This window comes from Stegostoma tigrinum, chromosome 5 (genome assembly GCF_030684315.1).
Source record: "Stegostoma tigrinum isolate sSteTig4 chromosome 5, sSteTig4.hap1, whole genome shotgun sequence".
NCBI lineage: Eukaryota > Metazoa > Chordata > Chondrichthyes > Orectolobiformes > Stegostomatidae > Stegostoma > Stegostoma tigrinum.
This window is the reverse complement of record NC_081358.1, coordinates 74,688,675-74,709,653: the sequence shown is the minus strand read 5'-3', so window position 1 is coordinate 74,709,653 and position 20,979 is coordinate 74,688,675. Positions and strand designations below refer to the sequence as shown.

The 20,979-nt window shown below is 39.9% G+C and overlaps 1 protein-coding gene across 1 annotated transcript in view; it reads right to left on the bottom strand.

The window, feature by feature from the left end:
• LOC125451861 (ras-related protein Rab-10-like) overlaps positions 1-20,979 on the bottom strand; it is a 78,228-nt gene that overhangs the window by 35,253 nt on the left and 21,996 nt on the right. The window contains exons 2-5 of the mRNA XM_048529539.2: positions 11,147-11,210; positions 4,133-4,271; positions 2,558-2,647; positions 2,271-2,372 (exon numbers count right to left, since the gene is read on the bottom strand). Coding sequence (XP_048385496.1) covers positions 2,271-2,372; positions 2,558-2,647; positions 4,133-4,271; positions 11,147-11,210 — 395 coding nt within the window. The remainder of the gene's footprint in view (positions 1-2,270; positions 2,373-2,557; positions 2,648-4,132; positions 4,272-11,146; positions 11,211-20,979) is intronic.

The window sequence follows — 20,979 nt, the reverse complement described above, 5'->3', positions numbered from 1 at the left end:
ACACAGTGTTTTAGTTTTGCTTTCAGATGAAGTTGAAGCTTGCTGTTAAAAGCTGCTAGATACAGTTCTCGCTACTACAGCTAAAAGTTTGAGTTCTTTCTCTGCAACTAGATTGTTTGTTTCAGTGTTCATTTCTCCTGGGCTTGAGATAGCACATGATAAAATCTGTTTTACTGAATTTGCCTTTGACAAGTCTGTATTTATGGGATGCTGCTACATTGGAATAGTTGATGAGTAGTCGTTAAGTAATGTATTATTTTCTTAGGTATCTCAACAGAGTTAAAGTTATGTCAATTCTTCCTTTTTTGTTTATATTTTAACTGTGGTAGAAGAATAAAGTCTGTTTTGTTTAAAGCTTAGTAATTTGACCAATCGAATCACATCTGGAACACAGTACTTTATGCTTGTCTTTAAATAAGAAAAAAGTTTGTGTCTATGCTATCTCCTCGATATATTTTGAGGGCGTTTGGCTTGATCCATAACACATTTCATTCTTCTAAGCTGCAACACATACACACCTATCGTATACAACATTTTCTCATGACAACTCACTCATTTCAAATATTAGTCTAGTAAACTGTCTCCAGGTTGCTTCAAGAACATTTACATCCTTTCTTATATAAGGAGACCAGTATAGTACACAGAAATCCAGGACTAATCTTAGTAAAGCCCTGTGTAACAGTAGCATAACCTCCATTTTTTAAATTCAATTCTTCTCACAATAACTTATAACATTTATTGATTTTCATAAATTATTTGCCATACCTGCATACAAAGATTCATGAAACTCATGCACTAGGACACTCAGATTTCTATACATCTCAGATTTCTCATTGTTTAGTTCATATGCTTCCTTTTCATTCTCGAGTCAAAATGAACAATTTCACATTCTCCATATTACATGCAACTTGCCCCGTCTGTTCCTACTCATTTAATTTACCTAGGCCCCTTCATAGCCTCCTCATGTTCATTTCACAACTTACTTTCCTAATGATCTTCGTGACATTAGCAAACTTAGCTACAATACCATTGGCTTCTTCATCCAAATCATTTTTATAAATGGTAACAAGTTGAGAGGTCCCAGCACTGAACTGCGTTACACACCAGAAAATGATCCATTCTTTTCTGTTGTCTGTTTCGTGTTAACTAGCCAATCTCTATCCATGATAATATGTTACCCACACGACGAGCTTTTATTTTTCATAATAATCTTTATTGAGGTACCTTATCGAAAGTCTTCTGAAAATCTGAGTACAGTCCACCACTTATTCCCTTTTAACTGTAACACATTACTTTTTCAAAGAACTCCAATCAGTGTTTACATATAACTTTGCTTTTAAAAACAATGTTGATTCCACGTGATTAACTTGAACGTTTCTAAGTGCCCTGCTATAAAGTAAACATAGTCACTCCACCACCTTTTCCTGACTGTCAAGCCTACCAGTTCTGCCAATGGCTATGGCCTCAGTGTTACCCCTCCAGAGGGTTAAAGCATGCAGTGTTCTTTACCCTACTCCAGTTATTTACTGGTGAATGTCCTTTCACTTTATGACAGAAGTATGTTATTGAATATCCTGTAATAGTGTAGCTAATATGGTTGAACAGCTGCTCCCAGTGAGCTGTGGTCGTTAAACTTGCAATACGGGTAGGTAATGTTTGCAAGGTAATAATTTTAATATAATTGAAGTTGAGGGGTGACCTGATAGAAGTATATAAAATTATGAGAGGTGTGGATAAGGTGGATAGTCAGAGTCTCTTTTTCCTCGAGGTGAAAATGTTAAATACTAGGGTACATAGGTTTAAGGTGAGAGGAGGGTTATTTGTAAGTTTTGTACATGGCTACCCCACCCGAAGGCCACTTAAATGACACTATACCAGTCATCACTTGGCTTGTACAGACAGATGGATAGTCAACAGGTCTGGCAGAGTCTGTAGAAAGGAAAGCAGAATTAATCTTTCCAGTGAGTCTGTTCTAACTGGTCTCAAAATGTTAATTTTGCTTTTCTCTGTACAGATGCTGCCAGACCTGAGTTTCATTAGCATTTCCAGTTTTTGTTTCAGGTTTCCAGCATGCACAGTTCTTTGTTTCACATTTGATAGAGTTAGTGCATCTTACAAGTCAATGAGGAAATTCCTTGAAATAGTGGGGAACTAGCACATGTTTTGTGCACAACATCCCTATGAGAGAAGTGAAGAATTTTAGGAAAGGAGTGAAAGAAAAATGACTTCTTGGATATTGCTATCATTTTGCAATGATTCATAAATCACACCTTTCTTATTATTTCTTCTCCTAGGGCCACAAATGCTTTCTCAATGTTCATGTCTTCTTTTGCACTGGTCTCAAAGAATTGCATTCCATGTTCCTGAGCGAGCTTAAAATACAAATCACCATATTTCAGAATATACTCAGACTTTATCTTACTCACAATAGATTTTATGCTTCTAAATTATCCAATAAGTAAACTGTTTGGTGCTCAAAGACTATCCTCATGAAGTTTACAAGCACATTTTAAATCTCTAAATTGTAAATAAATAATAACTAAATATTAAAACATACCCTTTTTCCATCTTCCCATGAAACCTGACGTGTTGCTAGCATGTCACATTTATTACCAATCAATATTCGTCCAGCATCATTTCCTGCATGCTGAAGGGAATTATATTCATTAGATCCATGTTTATACATTTACTAAATGTATGAATTTGTTGTGTGTCTGAACAATGTGCACCATTATTTCAAATTCAGCCATTACTTTATTGTTACTGCTTTAATAGAGTAACTGTAAAATTTATCATTTCAAGATAGAAATATTGTTTCGTTTCAATACTGGATTAATTATACAGATTTAGGTTGTTATAAACTAAATGACATTAAATGATGATTCAGAGATAGTAGGAACTGCTGATGCTGGAGAATCTGATTTTCTGAAGAAGGGTCCAGACCCTTCCTGCTTTCCTGCTCCTCTAATGCTACTTACCCTGCTGTATTCATCCAGCTCTACACCTTGTTATCTGACATTGAATGACAACGTGAATATTATTGCCTGTTAGAATGAAAGGTGAGAGTTATATACTTGAGATTTTCTGAATCGTATTCCTTCTAAGTGTATGATCCTATCAGGATCACTGGATTGTGAAATTCAAGTATCTGTATACATGAAAGAACCTCCTTTTAGCTGGTGCAGTGGCACACATTACTGAGGCACTTAGTATACTGTGTTATGAAATACAGCAGGTTATTACGTGAATCTATGTGGTGAATTTTTATTTACACATACATTTTGTTTTTCAAAAAGCACACAATTTATAGACGGAGGTAGTAAGAACTGCAGATGCTGGAGAATCCGAGATAATAAGATGAAGAGCTGGATGAACACAGCAGGCCAAGCAGCATCACAGAAGCCAAGCAGCATCACAGAAGCAGGAGAGCTGATGTTTTGGGACAGTCAGTCAATATGGCGTTTTATAAATTCCTATTTTAGAAATAAAACCAGTCTGACCACAATCTAAAACACATGCAGATTCTAAACAAGGTCTCACAACTAACATGCATTGTCTGACCTTGAATGTCACCTCTTCTTTACACTGATAAAACCTTTAGTTCTCTCAGGGTCGTAACTTGAAAGGAATTCGGGGATTTACATATGCATATTAATCAATTATAACCTTCTATCTGATTAAAGATTTAGCAGCATCTTAGCTTTGTTTAGTACATCCTCATCAATGGTGTGAACCTTTGATCTTTTACTTATAAAGTCTGCGTCTGATACTATCTCTCTGATTGACACCTGAAGAAGGACTGAGGCTCTGAAAGCTTGTGTTTTCAAATAAACCTGTTGGACTACAACCTGATATCGTGTGATTTCTGACCTTGGTCATCCCAGTCCAACACTGGCACCTCCACATTATGGTGGATAAGTTGTTGTACATAGATGCAAAATATATTCACCCTTAGGATTGAAGCTGTTCTGAATACCTTTGAGCAGGTGTCTCAAAAATAACAAATGGCACCTCATGAGAAATCTGCGCTCCAGCATAGCTAGATGCAATATATCTGGAAAAAGGTAGGAACAAACAGAACAAACTAAAAGTAACAGAAAAAGTGGCAGTGACAAGCTAACAAAAAGCTCACCTCATCAGTGTCTTTAATCCAATAGGCAATATTACTGAATGTTTTAAAATTTGTAATATCATAGACAAGCATGAGGCCACTAGATCCTCGAAAATAATGAGTTGTCAGAGCATGGAATCGTTCTTGGCCAGCTGTGTCCCTGTCAACAGAAAATGTAGTAATTACATTATTCATTCCTTAAACAACTTCAGAAAAGAACGAGAAGATAGCTGACTCTGATTTTAATTGTCACCACCTCAGGAGCAGTTAGAACGGATTTGAGGATTTCTTTTAATTTTAAATTGGAGGCAGTACAGAAGTCTGCCCACATTGGTACCCCGTCTGTTCTAACTGTAGCAGCTGGATATAATCTGTTATCATAACTTGAAGCCTGAGTATAAGCAGCAGTGCTTTTTTGTACAGCTAATACTAGTGAGTAATAGTGTACCACAGTGCCACAAGCATGGTCTGCCATTCACTAAGATCACGGGTATTTTGCCTTGTGTATAGGGTAGAGGGTAGAGGAGGTTCAATAGGTTACTATTTTCCCTTGTGATGAACTTTGCTTGTGGATTAGGAGGACCAGGAATACATAAATCACTAGAGTTATAAGAATAGTGATTATTGGTTTGCTATAGGATTGCAAAAAATTACAGAAATAAGATGAGGAAGTGTTAAACAGATTTAAAGATAAGAATGATAAATGTAACGTGTTGTTTCAAATGGAGCTAATGTAGATTAGTGTGGCCAACAGTGATGACTGAAGAATAGTCTTGCATGATAAAAACAGAAAATGCTAAAGAAACACAAGTCTGGCAGCACCTATGGATACAGAAGCAGAGCTAATGTTCTGAGTCCAATCTGACTATTTTTTTTAAGAATGTAGTTTTGCGTAAGTTTTACTTCATTGAGGATTTGAATATTGTGGCCAAACACTTTACTATCTCTCACAGACTGAGTCCGATCAACAGCCTCGCTGCGACCACAGACCAGTGACTTATTCACTTTGCATTATGCTAATCTTTCTCAGAACTAATTCCTTTTCCAGTTATCCACAAGCCTTGTTCTACAACTTACATTCTCACTTAAATTATCAATTGCAGAAAAAGACAGTGAAATATTTATTGCATATTTCCGCCATATCTTCATCCACCAAAATTAAACTCCTGCTTTGATTCCTAAACAGACTTACGCATTTTTTAAAAAAAAACTATTCTTTTACTCTTTTATATTCTTATAACTTATTTCACTGTATTACAAGGTTCAAGTAGCAGTGAAGGTGGAAACAGGAACCTTATGCTTGCACATCATTCTTATTCAAATAATCATCCAACTCCCTCTTGAATGTCTCAGTTGAACCTCCACCCACACTTCCAGACATAGTATTCCAAGCTTTAACTATTTACCATGTAAAAAAAGATTTTTCTCACTTCACATTTGCTTCTTCTGCAAATCATTTTAAATCTTCTAAAGGTTCATGATCTTATAATGTAGCACTCAATACTGAGGTTACCAGGAAGATTCTGCGTTCTCACCCTTATCCCTCACCTGAGGCACAGTGATCCTCACATTAAGTTCACGATCAGTAATATCTTTCTCTAAAGAGACAACTGCCCAATGGTCCTCTGAATTACAGCAACTTTATACACAATACTGCAGTGAATGTCTGAGAAGTGTCTTGTACAAGTTCAACATCACCTCTTCACTCTTGCCCTGTCTATCTCTCTTAGTACTGTATGCTTCATTAATTGCTCTCTACACCTGTCCTGCCATCTTCAGTGATCTGTTCACCTGTGCACCCATGTCCCTCTAACCTCTTGCCCTCCTTTAGAATTGTAACCCTTTTTTTTATATTGTTTTTCAAAAGAGATGAGGAGACTGGGACTGTATCCTCTTGAAATTTGAAGAATGAGAGGTAGTTTACCAAATTGTTAAAGGCATACACATACATTGCTAGAGAAAGGATGTTTCTCCTGGCCGTGGAGTCTAGAATCCAAAACAGTCTCAGAATAAAAGACAAGCTACTCAGTATTACAATAAAAAGGAATTTATACACCCATAAGGACGAAACACTTAGTGGAATTTTTCAAAGAGAGGGCTGAGAAAGCTCTGTCTTTATATAAGTTCAAGTCAGAGATGATAGATTTTTAGTTACTAACCACATCAAGGGATATTGTGTAATGCGGGACTACGGCACTGAGGTAGATGATCAGTTATGATATAGAATGGCAGAGAGGGCTTAAGTATTTGAATTGCCGACTTCTGCTGCTGTGCTCTTATTCCCTATGATCCTTTCCACATGCAGCTTGTCAAGAACCCTCAGGATCTATGTTTTGATCAAGATATCTCTTACTCCTCTAACCTCCAGTCGAAACAAACCAAGCCTGTGCAACGTTTCCTCAGAAAACAACCTTTCCAGGTATTTGTCTAGTAAACCTTTTCTGAATGTTTCCAATACATTTACATCTTTCATCAAATAAGGAAACCAATAGTATACACAATGCTCCTAGTATGATCTCACCAATGCCCCTGCATAACAGAAGGATAACCTCCCTTTGTAATGATTTTGTCATAGAATAATAGAGCTCCAACCACGGGCAGGCAGGCTATTCAGCCTACCAAATCTATACCATCCCTTTGAAGAGCATATCACCTAGACTCACTCCCCCACTTACACCCCTCACTTCTCATGGATAATCCACCTAACCTGTACATCCCTGGACACTATGTACAATTCTGGCATGGGATTTTAGCAATCTACCTAATCTGTACATCTTTGGAGAAAACCGACGTAGACATGGGAGAATGTGCAAACTCCACATGGATAGTCCACACAGGGTGGAATCAAAACCAGGTCCCTGGCGCAGTGTGTCAACCTATATAATTTCTCTTACAATAAACATTCTATTATATTTTCTCATTTGTTGCACCTGCATACCAACCTTTTGGGACACAGGCACAAGGGTCCTCTGCATCTCTGCAGAGCTGGCCAAACTCTCACTATTTATATAAAATGTTTTGTTTTATTTGTCCTGCTAAAATGGATAATTTCCAATTTTCCCTCATTATTTTCTTCTTGTCCGATCTTTTCCCATTCACTTAACCGATCCAAGATAATAAAATGTGAGGCTGGATGAACACAGAGCTCTGATGAAGGGTCTAGGCCCGAAACGTCAGCTTTTGTGCTCCTGAGATGCTGCTGGGCCTGCTGTGTTCATCCAGCCTCACATTTTATTATCCTGGATTCTCCAGCATCTGCATTTCCCATTATCACTTAACCGATCCATATTCCTTTGTAGCTTCTTTATGTTGTCTGCACAACTTACTTTTCTACCTGACTTTAGGTCATCAACAAATTTAGCAATCATACCTTCAGTTCCTTCAACCAAGTCAATTTAAGTAAATTATAAAAATTGAGGTTCCAGCAATGATTGCTGTTGTACACAGCTTGTTATATGTTGCCCACCAGAGCACAAACCTTTTGTGCCTACTCTCTATTTTTTATTAGCTAGCTAAGGCTATACAGAGGGTGAGAGGCCTCATGGAGAAATAAAAGGGGAGGCATCATGGAGAGGGAGACAGAAAGACAGACAGACAAAAAAAATTCTTTAACCAAATGTGAGCTATAGGCATAATTCCATGTAAATATCATGCTTTCCAATTTAAAGCTTAATTTCTCTTCATGTTTGTAAAGATCAGAATCCAGAGAAATAAGGAATCCCTGCTTCAAAATCTTCAGCTTGTTCATGTTCTTCAATTACTCATTCATTTATGGCATGCACTCAAAGGATGCCTAGATAGCCCTTAACATCTTGGATCCCAACACTACAGGTATTTTCACCCCCATTTTCCACTTTTGCCTTTTCACTCCATCCAGACTTTCCAATCCCTCTCCACTTTAGCTAGGCATTCTTTCAGCTCTCTGTCTTTCCCTGATTTGTAGGAAGGATCCAGGAGGACAATGCAGTCGAACACCTTCAGCAGCACCAGGTCCACGGAGACCAGATTCTCTCCTTCAACTTGCTTGTAATCGTAAGACTTTTGTATAGATGTGACAGGCTACAGTCCCCAAAAACTGTTGTCAGTACCTGAAAGATCCACTGCAGACCTCTTTGAACATCTGTACCTCTTCTTTGTCTTTCCTACACAAATATTTAATTATGAATGCCACCTCTCGCTTGCACTCAGATATGCATGCCATAACTAGTTGTGCATCTCATTACAATTTTCAATCATTGGCAATAAAACATCCAACAAGGAGTATTAAATCGTTTCTCTATAGCATCAAGGGAACACACACGGGGAACTGTTGCCTGGATTTGCCATGAATGTCTATCCTATCCGTTTTCAATTTCGTTAACATCTGCTCCATCTTGAACAGTCACCTTTCAATCTCATCCATTACGACTTTATGCCCACACTGTGGAGTCCTTCTAACTATGCTCAACAAGACTTTGAAAAGATGATATTTTGATGGATTTTACCAACAAATGAGAATGCCATTTGGGTTTTGCAAGGTTCTTGCCATCTTCATACATGTGACAGATACATTTTTTGGCAACCTTAATTTCCAGTCTTTCTTACTGTGCCTGCGTGGCATACTTGTCTTTTGCTTAACAATTGAGGAGATCATTAAAAGACAACACATATCTTTGCCCAATTGTCAAAGTTAAATTTCATAGTGAAACCAGAGAAATGCCAACTGTTCCAGACAAAGTACAGTACCATGGGTATTTTACCTCCAATGAAGGTGTTACTTGAGATTATGAGTAAATCTGAGTGGTGAAACAGTGGTCACAACCTAAGTTGGAGAGGTAACTGTGTGTTTTTGGTCTAGCTAGTTACTATAAAAGGTTTTTAAAAAGCTACATTCAGTTGTCTGCTCTACACCATGACATGCTAAGTAAATCAGACAACATTTGAAGCTGGTATGAAAGAATGTACAAAACATGATACTTCACAGAGCATTTTAGGGAGTTGGACCCCGGCATGTAAAGATTCTTTTTGCAACCTAAACCATAAGTTTGTCTCATCATCCATCTTAGGCTTCCCAGATTTCCCTTTTCCTACCATACCACATGTCACAGTTTCAAGGGCAGAAACGAATAGTAATTGTTTATAACATTTAGGGTCTCAAATCAATGAGAAGAATAAGGAAAATTACCCCAATATGAAACTCAAACTGCTGACTTTGAGGTAAACTACTTCACAGATATTCAGAGCCATTTTACAGACAACAGATCACAAGGGCTACTTTTAAACACCTACAAAGCTTGGAGCAATATGTACCCAATGCAGCCGAAGTCATTGAGTTTCGATTCCAGATCCAGTAAACCTAAGGCATAAATAATACAAAAATCGATACTGACCATGGGTGGGAATGCATTCCAGCATAGGATCCCTGATTGCCAAGAGTTCTCTAAAGATTCTTACAACGGAGTTTAATATCTTTGGCTGGAGTAGTAATGGGAATTCTCATACTCAAGGATACCTTCACCGTGCATGCAGATGGCCATTCCCACTCCTGACCAAAAGGCTCCCAATATATCCAGAATGTTAGTACATGATTGGTATTTCAGATTCAGCCATTGGGGCACAACTTCAAGACCAAGATCCTATTGGAATTTTAGCAGTCCTATGGCATTGTAAAAGCTGCACTAAGCCCCATCATCCGGCGGGTGTGAACAACAGTCAGTGTGAATGATTCATCTGTACTCTGCAGAACCATCTGCGCACCTTGCCTCCTGACTATAAACAAAGGAAGCCTGAGTACCTTCTGGAGCAGGCTCATGTTTATAATAGCAGGCCACACTCATCCGCAGGCTATTTTTTACAGTAATTGAGGCAAAAATGTCAATATCCTTCACAGTACTATCCCCCACCCTTACATTTCTTTCTGCTCCCTCCTGCTACTTGAATGGTTCCCTATGCTACGGCACCATGATCAGTTATCTCATATATCATGCAACCTTTATTCTTAGCTAAACAATCTGAAAGTACTTCAAACATGTTGGACAATTGCAAATAGTCAGACTCCATTACCTCCTGAGTCCTCACACGTGCTTTAGTCACAGTCACATATACTTGACCCTGACCAGTGACCAAGTAAGAAGACATCTTCCTAAGGAACGTGACCACTTTCTAGAATAGTACCCATGTAACCTTCCCCCCTCCCTGCTGCATTACAAAGTCTGCAGCACAACCTCCATCTTATAAATCCAGAGCCAAATTTTGTTAAAATGCAGATAATTAATGCATATGTATTTGCGCTAGATCACACTGATGCAAATATTAAGAAGCTCGACAGGCTCACCATACTTTAATGTTTTAGCTGGTGGTCCTTTAGAAGTCGAAAGCTTCTGCCCTCCCTAGGAGGAAGTCCTGTCTTATGGTGTTACTAGCCAATCACAGATCAGCAGTTCTGCTGTACTGGCAGCCCTGCTGGGAGGTATGACTATTGCTGGTACAGCACTTAGAACATTGTGGAAGCATTCAGTGACAGATCCAGACATCCAGATGAGGTCATGGTCTCACCAAGCCAGTAAAGCTCCGAAGAAGGTGAGGAAAAATATGACAGACAGGACTGGGGCAAGTGGAGGGAAAACAATGAAAAGGAGCTTCTAATTGGAACCTGGGGCTAAGAAAGAGGGAACCATACTTTCACTAGCCAGTAGAGTCAAACTTGCTGGACTGCATGTTGGATGCAGGCCTCTTCCACGACTCCTTAAATCATGAGACAGCAAAAACAGACCTTCAAGTGGGCATCACTTATAAAACTGAGGTGGGCAGTAAACTGACTGGTGACATGTGGATAACTCTATAAGTCAAGACTACTCTCAGGACATGCAGAAGTCTTGTCTCACCTAACTGCCCCTAAAGTAAGCCTGCCAAGTGGAGGTGTGCTTGTTCCTTAACGCATACATCAGTGTGATCAAGGACAAACAAGTCTGAGGCAAATACCTGTTGCCTTCCCGCTCCAAGGTGGCCCTTAAAATTCAGCCCATTGAATTTACAATATATTCAAAATGACTGTACCATATTTGTAGCTTAACTGTGTTGCTCTCATTTATCTTGATAGTTTTTACTCTGAAATCGATCCCTAAAAGAAAAATAAATCAAACTAAGATAAATTGATTCAACATGGCATCATATATATCATTCACAAGGCCAGGTTCAACTCAGTCCACCTAACATTAATTGGGAGGTAACAGACTAAAATTGGAATACCCTGTTCATATAGAGGCACTGGCAGCCAGTATCTTGCATGAGGTTGTTAAACAAGTGGTCAAAGTGCCAGCCTGCTTTAGATGAGCAGCTACTTTTAATATAAGAGTAGGTAGGGTTAAAGCTTTTGTGGTGCAGTGGTAATGTCCTTATCTCTGAGCCAGGTGGCCCAGGTCATGCACAGAGGTGCTCTTCCGCACGCCTGTTTCAAATGTGTATTACAAAATCTCTAAACAGAAATTAGAAAATATCAAAGTTTGCAGTCCAGTTCAGCTTTTACAGCAGCAGATCGCGGTGGTTCTCGGACTCCCAGCCCAACTGTTTATTTTGTGGAGACCAGGGATCATAAATATATTGCATGTGCACAATTGCTACTCCTTTCTAGTTATTTGAAAAATCTTTTGTTGTGCTTTTAGTTGCATTTCAGCCCCATGCTCCTGATCTTTGTGCAAGGATATATGAGAGTTCGAGGACTACCTCATGGGATTGCTCCTGGATGTTGCCAAATTGGCTCTTAACAGGTCCAGGCAGTGCACTGTGGAAGGGTGTCATAGCTGCTGACTGTCTGCCCTTCTTTTGTGGCTGCAGTCGTGCCTGGGTGTTCTTGAAAGAAGGAGCACATGGTATCCACCAATACTCTTGACATGTTTAGAGAGGTGGGCACTCCAGTTTGATATAGTCCCCTTTCCTCTGCCTAACTTTGATGGTTTGCATTGCCCTTAACAGGGTTTGCATGAAAATTAATGAATTGGAAAATATGGGTGATATACTAGTGGCGATTAATAGATGGAGAAAAAGAAACAAGTGTGGTTTGGTGATAGGGAAAAATGTTTTGCGTGTAAGAGCGTTTCTGGTATGTATACATATTGAAAAGATGGATTAGGGCTCTTGTGGCACAATGGTATTGCCTCTACCCGAGCCAGAAGTTCTGGGTTCAAGTCCCACCTGCAGACGTGTGTAATGACATCTCTGAACAGGTTGATTAAGAAAAAAAAAAGTTGTTATCCTATTTATTCATAGGACCCCAAATGTAATTTTAAGATACAAATCAGCCAAGCGCACAGCTCACACATTCTAGCCTTTTATAGAAGACTTTGATTGATTTTACACGTGGCTCTTGGAAGGACTCCTGATCACTTTAGTAAGTATTTCACTATTTTTAGTGAGACCTGGTACCCATGTCAGCCATCCAAAGATCCCATCCAGGATCATCCTTTATAAGTATTTTCAACTCTAGCTCTAACAGTCCGTGACAAGATATGCTTATATTTGGCCTTCAAATGTAGGAGGACAAAGCAATGGGTCTATATTAGATTGAAGGAGTGTTTCATTATCAGAAGAGCTGTTGACCAGATGGGATATTAAACTATGGTTTTATCTGCTCTTTCAAGTGGGCTTAAAAGACCCCATTGAAGAACATCAAATGAGGTTTTTCTCATGTCCTGACCATATTAATCCTTCAATTAACCTAAGTTTAAAAAATCTGTTTCTTGTCACATCAATGTGTGTGTAAGGTTTCTGTTTATTAATTGTTTATCACATTACCACAGTGACTATATTATGAAATACTTAATTGGCTATAAATGGTTGGAACATACGGAAGTTGTGAAACATGCTTTCAAAATGCAAGCTTTTCTTTCTTTTACTTGTACCAGTTCAGGCAGATTTTCTTCCACTGACAGTTTATTTATTGCCAGATCAAAGATGAACTGATGATGGAGGAAAAGTGAGCAGAGTCATCACTTGTGTAATTACTCACCAGATAAGGAGATACTTTAAAAGTATGATCAAAAGTATGACCAAAAGTATGACCACAAGGAGTGGCTGAGGGCAAGTCACTAGACTCACTTACTTTATCTCCCATCATGTTTGTCAGTGGTTTAGCCACAGGGTGATGTTACAAACAGGGTTCTTGGGTTTTTTAGGAATGTACTATAATTCAATAAGTCATTTCGCATTCTAAGTACAGTCTTCCTAAAATATGCCTTATCTTTAATTTCTTCTGTCCAGTTTGTACTTTGTTTTACACATGCTTGGGCTTGTATTTGGTTTTGGGAACAGAGCTGGCAGAATCTGAATGCTTTACCACTGCCACTGATGACCCCCACCCAAGTTTCCCCAAATCTCCCAAACTTCAGATGCCAAGTGATTATTAATTTATTCCCTGTGAATCGGTAACCTTGATTATGAATCAAATGCAGCGACATAATCCACTGTTGCTAGCTTGTCCATTGTGAAGAGCGAGCACAGTATGCAAGTCTCTCCTGCCCGTGCACAGCCTTTGTATCACCAAGATCCTCCTACAGTGCCTCCTTCGAGGCGACAACAGCAACTAGGCACACTAGGCTGAATTGCAGGGATCTCAAAGGAACTTTGGACTTTTGAATGCCATAAGGCCTACTCATATGTTGACATGACTAGGTGTCCAACAACAAAGTCTCACTGCCTTGTGGATTAACCTCAGGTTAGTCAAAGACTTTAGATGAATCATAGACCCCCCAAACAGCATCCCACCCAGACCCATTCCCCCACCTATCCCTGAAACCCTGCATTCCGATGGCTAAGCCACTTAACCTGCACTATGGGCAATTTAGCACGGCCAATCCACCTAACTTGCACATCTTTGGACTGTGGGAGGAAACTGGAGTATCCAATGGAAACTCATGCAGACAAGGGGAGAATATGCAAACTCCATACAGACAGTCACACAAAGGCAGAATCAAACCCTGGTCCCTGGTACTGTAAGGGAGCAGTGCTAACCACTGTGCCGTCCTATATATAGCTAGCAAATCCTTTTGACAACTCCAGAAACTGAGTGTGTTCCAGATGTAGGGGGACCCTGCCCTTCCTCTGGGTTCAGTCTATAAGATCATGGGAGAGTGACACAGCTTTGGTAAAGCTCTACATGGCCTTCACAAATGTTTTCAAAGTGTTTCATTACTTCAAGATGATTTGAGCTTGTACAGACAGATCTAGTGTTACAGTCATTCCTGTAATCTCTTCTTGTTGCTAACTGCTGCTTACACAGACATTGACAGGTTTTGTGTGCTATTGAACAAAGAACAAAGAAACCTACAGCACAGGAACAGGCCCTTCGGCCTTCCAAGCCTGCGCTGATCAAGATCCTCTGTCTAACCTGTCATCTATTTTCTAACGGTCTGTGTCCATTTGCTCCCTGCCCATCCATGTACCTGTCCAAATATATCTTAAAAGACGCTAATGTGTCTGCGTCTACCACCTCTGCTGGCAACGCGTTCCAGGCGCCCACCACCCTCTGTGTAAAGAACTTTACACGCATATCTCCCTTAAACTTTCCTCCTCTCACTTTGAACTCATGACCCCTGGTAATTGAGTCCCCCACTCTGGGAAAAAACTTTTTGCTATCCACCCTGTCTATACCCCTCATGATTTTGTAGACCTCAATCACGTCGCCTCTCAATCTCCGTCTTTCTAATGAAAATAATCCTAATCTATTCAACCTCTCTTCATAGCTGGCACCCTCCATACCAGGAAACATCCTGGTGAACCTCCTCTGCACCCTCTCCAAAGCATCCACATCCTTTTGGTAATGTGGCGACCAGAACTGTTACAGTACTCCAAATGCGGCCAAACCAAAGTCCTAAACAACTGCAACATGACCTGCCAACTCTTGTACTCAATACCCCGCCCAATGAAGGAAAGCATGCCATATGCCTTTTTGCCCACCCTGTTGACCTGCGTTGTCACCTTCAGGGAACAATGGACCTGAACACCCAGATCTCTCTGTTCATCAATTTTCCCTAGGACTTTTCCATTTACTGTATAGTTCGCCATTGAATTTGATCTTCCAAAATGCATCACCTCTCATTTGCCCGGATTGAACTCCATCTGCCATTTATCTGCCCAACTCTCCAGTCTATCTATATTCTGCTGTAATTTCTGACAGTCCCCTTCACTATCAGCTACTCCACCAATCTTAGTGTCATCAGCAAACTTGCTGATCAGACCACCTGCACCTTCCTCCAGATCATTTACATATATCACAAACAACAGTGGTCCCAGCACAGATCCTGTGGAATAATACTGGTTACAGGTCTCAAATTTAAGAAACTCCCTTCTACTACTACCCTCTGTCTCCTGTTGCCCAGCCAGTTTTTTATCCATCTAGCTAGCACACCCTGGACCCCATGTGACTTCGCTTTCTCCATCAGCTTGCCATGGGGAGCCTTATCAAACTCCTTACTGAAGTCCATGTATATGACATCTACAGCCTTTCCCTCATCAATCAACTTTGTCACGTCCTCAAAGAATTCTATTAAGTTGGTAAGACATGACCTTCCCTGTACAAAACCATGTTGCCTATCACTGATAAGCCCATTTTCTTCCAAATGGGAATAGATCCTATCCCTCAGTATCTTCTCCAGTAGCTTCCCTACCACTTACGTCAGGCTCACCGGTCGATAATTACCTGGATTATCCTTGCTGCCCTTTTTAAACAAGAGGACAACATTAGCAAGTCTCCAGTCCTCTGGGACCTCATCCCGGTCTAAGGACACTGCAAAGATATCTGTCAGGGCCCCGGCTATTTCCTCTCTCGCTTCCCTCAACAACCTGGGATAGATCCCATCCGGACCTGGGGACTTGTCCACTTTAATGTCTTTTAGGATACCTAACACTTCCTCCTTCCTTATGTCAACTTGACCTAGACTAAGCAAACATCTATCCCTAACCTCAACATCCATCACGTCTCTCTCCTTGGTGAATACCGATGCAAAGTACTTGTTAAGAATGTCACCCATTTTCTCTGACTCAGCGCATAACTTTCCTTCTTTGTCCTACCCTCTTGCTCTTTATATATGAATAAAAGGCTTTGGGATTTTCCTTAACCATGTTTGCCAGCAATATCTCATGTCCTCTCTTAGCCCTCTTAATCCCTTTTTTCAGATTCGCTCTATATTCCAGATATTCTTGCAAAGCTTCGTCTGTCTTCAGTCACCTAGACCTCATATATGCTTCCTTTTTTCTCTTGGCTAGTCTCACAATTTCACCTGTCATCCATGGCTCCCTAATCTTGCCTTTTCTATTCCTCATTTTCACAGGAACATGTCTCTCCTGCACGCTAATCAGCCTCTCCTTAAAAGCCTCCTACATATCAAATGTGGATTTACCTTCAAACAGTTTCTCCCAATCTACATTCCTCAGATCCTGCCGAATCTTGGTATTGTCGGCCTTCCCCCAGTTTAGTACTCTTCCTTTAGGACCACTCCTATCCTTGTCCATGAGTATTGTAAAACTTACGGAATTGTGGTCGCTATTTCCAAAGTAGTTCCCTACTGTAATATCAACCACCTGGCCGGGTTCATTCCCCAGCACCAGGTCCAGTATGGCCCTTTCCCGAGTTGGACTACATACATACTGCTCTAGAAAACCCTCCTGGACACACCTTACAAATTCTGCTCCGTCTTGACCCTTAACACTGAGTGAATCCCAGTCAATGTTGGGAAAATTAAAATCTCCCATCACCACCACCCTGTTTCTCCTACACCTTTCCATTATCTGTTTACATATTTGTACCTCTATCTCACGCTCGCTGTTGGGAGGCCTGTGTACAGCCCCAGCATTGTTACTGCATCTTTCCTATTTCTGAGTTCTACCCATATTGCCTCACTGCTTGAGTCCTCCATGGGGGCCTCCTTCAGTGCAGCCGTGATATCGTCTTTGACCATTACTGCAACTCCTCCACCCCTTTTACCTCCCTCTTTATCCCTCCTGAAGCATAGATATCCTGGGACAACTAGTTGCCAGTCATGCCCTTCCCTCAACCAAGTCTCAGTATTAGCAATAACATCATACCTCCAGGTACCGATCCAAGCCCTCAGCTCATCTGCCTTGTCCACTACACTTCTTGCATTAAAACAAATGCACCTCAAACCACCTGTCCCTTTGTGTTCATCATCTGCTCCCTGACTACTATTCCCTTTAGTCACACTGACTCCATTATCTAGTTCCCTACAGGCTTTCGTTTTAACCTCTTTTCTGTCCAATATTTGGTTCCCATCCCCCTGCCACATTAGTTTAAAGTTTGAGTTGCTGAATATTTAAAGATGCACTCACAGTTTTCTGATTAGAATTTGTTCTTCTTTCTTCTCGTCAGAGGCAAGGAGATTTATAGAACTGAAGAGTTCCAGTCAAAATCCACACTGCTGTCCACCATCTTATATGCGACAGTGGCGCAACCGCTGCTAGCAGCTTATATTGCGGTGCTCCTTCATGTGCACCATCTGTAATATCTTTGACAGATTTGCTGCCACCAAGCCATCTTGCTGGCATTAGTCTACGCTACTGATACCGTGTGAGGAAACATGCCCTCACAAAGTCTTAGAAAGAAAACAGGCTCATTCTTGAGCAGTAAATAGTTTGCTACATAACTTAATGGCTAGTTACATTAAAGCTGAGATACATGATTGTCTACAAATGGTCATTTGGAAATACAGAGCTACCACAGCCTTGGTAAATTAACCAGTGAATGGCTGAACCTATTTTGTTGAGTTGAAACAGGTACAGTGTCTGTACATGTTATTTCTGTCTTTAAAGAACTGGGATCTTTGTATTAATATACATACCTTCTAGTACATATTAGGTTTCATAGAACATAGAACGTTACAATGCAGTACAGGCTCCTTGGTCCTCGATGTTGCGCCGACCTGTGTAACCAATCTGAAGCCCATCTAACCTAAACTATTCCATTATCATCCACATGTTTATCCAATGACCATTTAAATGCCTTTAAAGTTGGTGAGTTTACGACCCTTACAGCACGCTGCAAGCCTGACTAACAGCCATAAACTGACTCTCAATGTAATTCTTCAATCACTCTGGATTATACAGAAAATGCAGAATCACATCTTATGTTGGATACTACTGACAGTTTTGCAAGCACAGACTGGTAAGGTATGGTTAGCATTTTGCTTGATGCAAACGGCTGAATGGATATGCTGTTTGATACAATCTGCCAATCTTTGGGAATATCTGACCTGGTAGCACACTAGCACTGGAACTAAAATAACAAATTATTCATTTATTTCTGTGCTGACGTGATTCCTTGGCCAATTAAAGTCAACCTGGGAAATAAATTTAAATTAAGACTGGCAGTTTATTGCCAATTTACAGTCAATTAGCATTAATGGTTGCACCTCTGCCAATCAGAATCTGTTGGCCAAACAATTAGCATTCTCTCTCATACAGTATAAATGTTGGCTTTCCCTTTGAATTTGTATTCTTGTGGATTGTCCAGATTAATGCAAGACAGAATGCTTCAACTAACTGTCTTTTATTCAGCACCACATGTACGCCTCCTGTGAAACACAGGTTCAACCTAAGAATAAGCTTTCATTGCTACTACTAGAGCATTCTTAAATAGCATTGGTAACAAATACAGGGACAGAATGAGAACTGCTTAGCTCCTCTTGTGAACAGTTCTTTATATCCTGATAAACAGAGTAGATGTTTCATGATAACAATTAATTCTCAGATACCAACTATCTAATACACATCACCAACTTTGATTGACTAACAAAAGATGGCAAAGATGCAAATCTTCATGTATTCTCACCATTGCTTTTTTGCAGTCAAGTATAGAAAACTTACACCCACTAAGAAAAAAGAATCAATAACATTTATCTCCAGTATCTAGGGTGTATCCATGACATCACAGAAAGTCAAAGTCACTAACAAAGCAGTTCTTTTTCAGTCAAGTGTGAGAGTGCTAATTAAGCACCGAAAATTTTGGTGGCTTGTTCATGTACATAGAATGGAACATGGTTACTTCCCAAGGGATATCGTATCTGCAGCGGTGGGCCATGCAAAGAGATTTGCAGAGTGCCCAAAAGTTCCATTCAAGAATCTTGACAAAAGAAATGACGAATGGGAAACTTTACATATTGATAAAAATGACAACATGAGATTGAAGCAGGCTTTTGTCAGCACAATAAAACGTGATTCCAAAAGTCCCAAAGATGATGCCAAACTTGGTAAACAAGGTGTCAGCAGAGAACATCCTGCACCACCTGCAAGAGACCATTTAACTTGTGGCGTAATGATTCTTCCAAGAATAATTTGTTCATCCATCCAAAAGTGTGCAGCAGACGATCCCATCTGGCTTCATCAAACGCCTGATGCTGCATTCCCATTGGCTCTACCAGACAGAAGGATGCCAACTAATCATTGTTGTTTTCTCCCTTTTGTTCTGTTGTGTGCTCTATCCATTCTTTACATGCATTAACAATAACAAATTATATTGAAAAAAATTCTCATGACTTTTGACACATTATGCTGAAATGCCGTGTCTTTTGTGTTGTGCATGAGCAGCAGAACAGTGAACTGCTAGATGCTGAAGGCAAATTTTAATCATGTGACACGTATTCTATATAATTATAATCTAGACTAAGGTTACAATAGCATGAGAAGAATGATTTCTGAATAAATAATATTCAGTCCATCCATCAGCTAAATAAATGTACAAAAAGCCGGAAACATGATGGAAGTTAGTAAGAAACTGAATCAGGCTGATTAGTAATTCATGTGGATTCATTGATTAAAAAGTCCTACAATGACATGTACAATGTTAATCAATCTCTTTCAGATATTGACCAGCTGGGAAATTTCTTCCTTTTCTGTTTTTACTTCAGATACCGAATGTGCCTTTTTAAAAATATCTCAGGAAATATGATGAGCAAGGTTAACATTAGGCATCGTACTATTGTCTGTACTTTACTGTTATAACAAAATGTTGGCTGGAACTATACAGATGCCACAGCAATTTTATCAGATCCTAATTGATTTTTTCTTAATTCATTCATGGGCTGAGGGCCTCGCTGGCTAGGCAGCATTTTTTGCCCATCGCTAATTGCCCACAGGGCAGTTAAGAGTCAACCATATTGCCGTGAGACTGGAGTCACATGCAGGCCAGTCCAGATAAGGATGGCAGTTTCCTTCCCTAAAGGACATTAGTGAACCAGATGGGTTTTTCCTAACAATCAACAATGGATTCACAGTCATCATTAGATTCTTAATTCCAGATAATGTGTTGAATTCAAATTCCACCATTTGCCATGGTGGGATTTGAACCTGGGTCCCGAGATGTCCCTAGAGGTCTCTGGATTAACAGTCCAGCAATAATACCATTAGGCCATTGCCGCCCTGATGTTAATCCTAAATTAAACAATTTGAAAGATTACAAAATAATTAGGGATGAAGAAAACTACTGAGTATATTTTACTGGATAAAAATTCTTAATTAATTCCAAGATTTTCCATCTAATGCTACAGCTTTTAACAAAGACTGATCATAGTGAGCAATAGTTTATTATATTTGCTCATGGAATGTGGGCTTCACTGTCCAGGCCAGCATTTATTGCCCATTCCTAATTGCCCTGAAGAAGGTAGTGCTGAATTGCCTTCCTGAATTGTTGCGGAGTTTAGGGTGTAAGAACACACATAGTGCTGCTGGGAAGGGAATTCCAGGATTTTGACTAAACGACAAGGAAGGAACAATGGCATAGTTCCAAGTCAGGCTTTGAGAGGAAATGGCAGCAGTGGTTTTCCCATGCATCTGAAGTCATGGGTTTGGAAGATTTTGTTGAAGGAGTATTTGTGAGTTACTACAGT